At 31.9% G+C, this 7,129-nt stretch overlaps 1 protein-coding gene across 1 annotated transcript; it reads left to right on the top strand.

Annotated features, from left to right (window-relative positions):
- Positions 1 to 1,039: 1,039 nt before the first annotated feature.
- LOC137617740 (tigger transposable element-derived protein 1-like) lies at positions 1,040 to 1,966 on the top strand. Its single transcript, XM_068347740.1, has 2 exons — positions 1,040 to 1,550; positions 1,731 to 1,966. The coding sequence occupies exons 1-2, from the start codon at positions 1,040 to 1,042 to the stop codon at positions 1,964 to 1,966; spliced, it is 747 nt and encodes a 248-aa protein (XP_068203841.1).
- The last annotated feature ends 5,163 nt before the right edge of the window (positions 1,967 to 7,129 follow it).

The following is a 7,129-nucleotide window of genomic DNA, read 5'->3' as shown; positions in this document are numbered from 1 at the left end:
AGAGTAGACACCCGGGGTACGGCGTCCCCAGCTCATGTTTTTTTCACGTTACAGTGTGGAATGCAATGTTTTTTCATCCCCTCGTTACGACATTTTCCCCACCTTACGGCACTAAATTCCAAAATTCAAACTTGACAGTTTTTACGCGTATGACTGTGTGAGTCACTCGCCTACCACCACGCTCATATGTCACTAAGAAACTGGTCTGCTATTGGTTGGCGTCATGGTGTCACTAAGATGCCAATACGCTATTGGCCGAAATTCCTCCCACTATGCCTGAGAGAGATGCTGCCTCTCTGTCTCTCTTTGTTAATTGCGCACTCAGTTCAGAATCTTGTGTGCGTTTTGTAAAGACTTGATCTCGTGTGAGTGCTTGTGATGTCGTATTTTTTTTACACTTTAGTGCTTCATTCCAACTTTAATTCGTTAGCCATGGGTCTCAAGATTGCTAGTGATGTTAAAGGGAAAAAGTAAGAAGATGATTTCTATGGAAACGAAGCTGGAGATAATAAAGAAAAACGAAAAAGGCATGCTCATCGTTACCCTTTCAAGTACATATGGCCGTAACCAATTCAACGATTGATACAATCATAAAAACAAGGAAGCCATTAAAGCAAGTAAGTCTTCTAAAGGCATGACTGTCCTTGCCAGTGGAAGGACCTCAATCAACAACGAGATGGAGAGACTCCTTCTACTATGGATTAAAGAGAAGGATATCGCTGGTGATACACTCATGCAATCGGTAATTTCGCACAAGGCGAGCGCCATCTTCGCCAATCTCACTGAAGCCCAGAGAGACGGCGGAGACGAAGGAACATCGCAGCAAGCCCCCCAAGAGTTCAAGGCTTCTCATGGGTAGTTTGATCGTTTTAGGAAGAGGAATGGTATTCACTCAGTCGTCAGGCATGGAGAGGCGGCCAGTTCTGACAAGAAAGCAGCAGAAGAATTCCTCAAGAAGATTGAGAAAGTAATTTCCAGAGAAGGCTAAATTCCTCAGCAAGTGTTTAACTGTGATGATACTGGCCTTATCTGTAAGAAAATGCCCCGCCGTACATACATCGCAGCTGAAGAAAAGACACTTCCTGGCCATAAACCGATGAAGGACAGACTTACCGTCGCATTTTGTGCAAATGCCAGAGGGGACTTAAAATTTAAGCCCCTACTGGTATACCACTCAGAGAATCCTCGTGACTTCAAGGCACAAAATATCACAAAGGATAGGCTCTCGGTATTTTGGAGGTCTAATGGCAAGGTCTGGGTCACGAGGCCCATATTTATTGAGTGGGTAAACGTCTGCTTCGGTCTTGCTGTCAAGAACTTTTTAGAAGTGAACAATCTTCCCCTCAAATGTCTCCTGGTACTGGATAATGCCCCAGCTAATCCTCCTGACCTCGAGGACATCATTCATCCTGACTTCTCCTTCATCAAGGTTCTCTATCTGCCACTGAACACCACCCCTCTCCTCCAGCCTATGGCCCGGCGAGTGATTGCTAACTTTAAGAAGCTTTACACGAAGCATCTGTTCAAAAGATGCTTCGAAGTGACCGAAAGCACTCAACTCACCCTCCGAGAATTTTGGAAGGGGCATTTTGACATCGTTCAATGCCTGAAGATGATCGACAAAGCTTGGAATGAAGTTTCACGGTGCACCTTGAACTCCTCATGGAAGAAACTGTGGCCAGCTGTTGTGGCAGAACGCGACTTCGAAGGTTTCAAACCCTCAACCGAAGACAAGGCCGTTGATGATCCTGCTGCCCCTGAGGGTGATGTTGAGGAAATAATTTCAACCGGGAGGTCCATGGTATATGTTGTCGATGAGGCTGACGTCCATAACCTTATCGAGGAGCACAGGAAGGAGCTTACGACGGAAGACTTGAAGGAGTTGGAGGCAATGCAGTTGACCATCATTCAAGAAGAGCACAGCTCCATTGGTGGCGAGGATGGGGGCGGGGGGGGAGGGCGCTGAAGAAACGATATCGGCAGAAATAAGGGAAGCTATCGGTTGGTATGAAAACCTTACGAAATTCATTGAAAAAAAACACCCGGAAAAACTTCACACAGGTCGTCTTCTGGAGAGTGTTAATGACAAGTGTATGAGTCATTTTAGAAATATGTTGAGGAATCGTCAGAAATAGGCTTCTTTGGATGGATATTTCTCCATAAGAGAAGTGTCATAAAGCAAAGATGATATAAGTGATTCTATTAAAAAACCTAAAAAAAAGTAATTTTTTCAGTTCTAAAAAAAACAAATATCATAGAAAAAATTTCCAAAGACAAAAATAATAAAAAAAACATTTTTAATTTTAAGTGTTTAAGAGTAAGAATAAGTTTATTATTAAGTGTACATAGTATAATTAGCATTGATACGTTTTTATATCTGCCGTCTCCTCCCCCCTCTGCCTCCACCCACTACCAGCTCAAGTCACATCACTCCAAAGGTAAATAAAATTTAATTTTTCCTTTACAGTAGAGTATATAATTTTTATTTATAATATTATTTAATTATATACTCTACGGTACATGTATATTATATATAAGTATACAGTACTACAGTGCTTACTATACTATTTTGTTACTAATTTTTAATATGTATGAAAAATTTTGATGTTTTTACCTGGGTTTTTGCACGCATTAGCTATTCTATAGCCCGACATACATTTTCACAATACGATAGCAACTCCGGAACGGATTAATGTTGTATGGTGGGGGTCTACTGTATATATATATATATATATATATATATATATATATATATATATATATATATATGTATATATATATATATATATATATATATATATATATATATATATATATATATATATATATATATATATATATATATATATATATATAGTGGGTGGTGTTTTTGTCCAACGCCATTTCGTCCGACGACACTTTGTCCGCATATTTTTGTCCAATGTCTTTTCGTCCGATGGACTTTTGGTCCAACCACATTTGGTCCAATTTTTAAAGAAAACAAGTGTTTTAAAGGACTTTTATTACCGTTTATTTTACTTCTGTGTTAGAGGTTAATACTCTATTGGCTTTTATGATAAAGTAATATACTCATTTTCTCATTATTCCATTAGTCATGCTTAACATTCTCTTTTTCCTTATCTCTATTTAGTTTGGTACTATATATATAGTGTGCTGCAAGTTTAGTACTTCAGTTTCTGAATCTGCCCATCCCGAAATGGCACAGTTCATACAATCAACGAGGAAGAAAAGATAAATAGAAGATGTAAATAATTGCATTTACGATTTTCATTCAACTATTACAAAACTTGGAAAAGAATACTGGTGTGAGAAAAGGCAGCTGTGTTCAGTGCCCATTCACACGGTTACGAAAGACAATATACCAAAAATTATTCATTCTTCCAGTGAGCACCTTCATCCCGCAAATTTATATGTATTAACTGCTAGAAAAGCAGTCGCTGAAATTAAGGAAAAAGCGATTGAAAACATAGCAAGAATTTCGTGTAGCATATTGTCGAGAAATTTTACGGAGATGACTGAAAATGCTCTCAGCTCCCTCGTGTGCAAGTACTTAAAAAGACTATTTAAAGGTACCGACAAAAACATTCCGGATTTCCTGTTAATCCACTGGCTAGACATGGAATTGAAATCCCTGACGAATACGGTAAACTTGATAATAGCAAACAGTTTATAAGATATAATTCAGGCCTCGAGGATCATCAAAGAATTCTAATATTTGCATCAAAAAGAGCTCTCAAAGATATAGCATTATATTGTCATTAGGCATGTGAGGGGACATTTAAAATGGTGTCCGAACAAGTGATATCAACTGATTTTCATTCATGTTCAAGTTAATGGTAGCAGTTTCCCACGGGTCTTTGCATTACTGCCGAATAAAACCAGGCAGACATATGAATCAGCTTTCTAGCAATTGAAAATCATGTAACCTAATGTAGATCCAATTGATCTCATGGCAGATTTCAAAGTTGCGATTCATAAGTCCTTTAATTCATCATTCCCTAATTCATCTATCGTTGAATGTTTGTTTCATCTGGGGCAGTCCATATTATGAAAAATTGTTGATCTGGGTCTCAAAGAAAAATATAACCATCTGAATTCTATCCTAAAGTAAGATGTTTCTCAGCTTTAACATTTCTCCTTACTGATGATGTTGAAAAGGTCTATGAGGACTTGATACCCGGTGACGAAATGCCTTCTGAATTAATTGCTTATTTACAAACAATGCTGCAGAGGTGTTTCATTCTGGTATAAAACGCTCAGCGGGTGGCTTACATTTGAACATTTAGAAATTTATCTAAACCTTGAAGGGAGAAAAAGGAATTATTAAATGTAAAATAACTCAAGTACTTCGAGGAGGTCTGTCAAATTCTCTTTCACGATATCAAAAAATCACCGAACGTCTCAAAAGATTAGTAACTGGATATGAGTCAACGAGGAAAACAGAATTTTTGAAGTATGCGGAATATAATTTGAACCAAATTTAAACAATCATTCTAATTCTTTTTGTTTTTATAATCATACATTGTTTTACATGTGTGTTACTATTAAATTTAAAAAATTTTAGTTTTTTTTTTTATTTTCACTTCAAATGTTATTTCTTACATTTGTTACATTTAATACTCAAAAAAATCAGCTACACTAAAAAGTTATTATTCTGCATAGAGGAGTTATGTTATGTTGAGCAGTTTTTCTTCAATTATATATTGTCAGACACTTCCATTGAATTTCTATTTCCTAACTAGTTATTTTTACTCCTATACTTTCGAATTTGGGAATCAATTATTATAAACAAGGGAGAAAGAGGTCCTTACAAGGTTTGATTTTCTGTTCGGGAAGTTATGGACTAGCTAGGGGTTTTCTTTTTTCCTTTATGTATTGAAATTATTTAAAATTGGAAAAAATGTCGGACCAAAAGTCCATCGGTCGAAATGACATTGAACAAAAAGACGTGGACGAAGTAACATCGGACGAAAAGTCGGTACACGATATATATATATATATATATATATATATATATATATATATATATATATATATATATGTATATATATATATATATATATATATATATATATATATATATATATATATATATACATATTTATCTATATATATATATATATATATATATATATATATATATATATATATATATATATATATATATATATATATATCTATATATATATATATATATATATATATATATATATATATATATATATAGATAAATATATATATATATATATATATAGATATATATATATATATATATATATATATATATATATATATATATATATATATATATATAAATATTTATATATATATATATATATATATATATTTATATATATATATATATAGATAGATAAATATATATATATATATATATATATAGATAAATATATATATATATATACATATATATATATATATATATATATATATATATATATATATATATATCTATCTATCTATCTATCTATCTATCTATCTATCTATATATATATATATATATATATATATATATATATATATATATATATATATATAGATATATATATATATATATATATATATATATATATATATATATGTATATATATATATATATATATATATATATATATATCTATCTATGTATCTATATATATATATATATATATATATATATATATATATATATATCTATCTATGTATCTATATATATATATATATATATATACGTATATATATAAATACATATATATATATACATATATATATATATATATATATATATATATATATATATATGTATATATATATATATATATACATATATATATACATATATATATATATATATATATATATATATATATATATATATATATATATATATATATATTGTGATGGCTAGCTTTGACCACCACACAATACACTACACTTTTATCATATTGTATTCACCAAAATACTATACTAAGTCCACAAAAGGTGGAATAGTATCCAAACGTCAAAATGAGTGCAAAGTCAACTCAAGGGGACAAAGAAAATACCACAAAAATCTCCTTAATTTTTATACACAATATTTAGGCAGAAATAACACCTGAACCACAATAATACATAAATAAATGATGCACACTTACTATTACACTCCCTGTAAAAGAAAACAATTACACAATTAAAGATAGGTCATCAACTCACACGTACTAAAAGGAGAGAGGGTTCAGAAAGGAGAAGGCCAACGAAAAGTAAGAACATATTAACAAATGCAAACTCAATATCCCTAACAAATTCCTTAAAATGCTTCTAGGGGTCTCCTCAAAGAGGACAATAAACTCCCCGGCTGGAGGCTTATTCCGGGTGGCAGGAAACAAGGATCCAAGACAGTAGTGTTGAAAGTCTTTTTTTCAATGCTCCAATAATGAAGACAGCCCAGGATTACAGAACGTGGGCCCGGTACACAAATATATGAATCCAAATTTTTACCTTGGGACAGAGAGGTCCCCTTGGCTTTTACTGAACCAAGGGCAGTACACAATATGTAGAATAATAATTCTTGCTGTAGAGTAAGGATATCCAATGATTATATGGCTTCAAAGCGTGGCTCTGCAATGTGGCGAAGAAAAGTATAATTCCAATAGCAATAGACGTGCCCTTCATGGTTGGAGTCTCAAAAATATACTGAGGCAAACTCCTCCAAGCGTAAACCTCCAAACCTCGGATAATGAAGGAGCGCAGCCACGTAACCAACACAACTTGAAAAAATAAAACAGTCGTTAGCTAATAATAAACACCAAGATAACCCACGATGAGGAGACAAAAAGCTAATAAACAAAGAATACAACACTTCTATATTTAACATCAATCATAAAAAAACTTAAATAATTTAGAAATATATAACAGCTATGTTACAATATATATATATATATATATATATATATATATATATATATATATATATATATATATATATATATATATATATATATGTATATATATATATATATATGTATATATATATATATATATATATATATATATATATATATGTACATACATATATATATATATATATATATATATATATATATATATATATAAATATATATATATATGTATATATATATATATACATATATAT

This window comes from Palaemon carinicauda, chromosome 2 (genome assembly GCF_036898095.1).
Source record: "Palaemon carinicauda isolate YSFRI2023 chromosome 2, ASM3689809v2, whole genome shotgun sequence".
Lineage (NCBI taxonomy): Eukaryota > Metazoa > Arthropoda > Malacostraca > Decapoda > Palaemonidae > Palaemon > Palaemon carinicauda.
The sequence above is the reverse complement of the archived record's forward strand: the minus strand, read 5'-3'. Positions and strand labels throughout refer to the sequence as shown.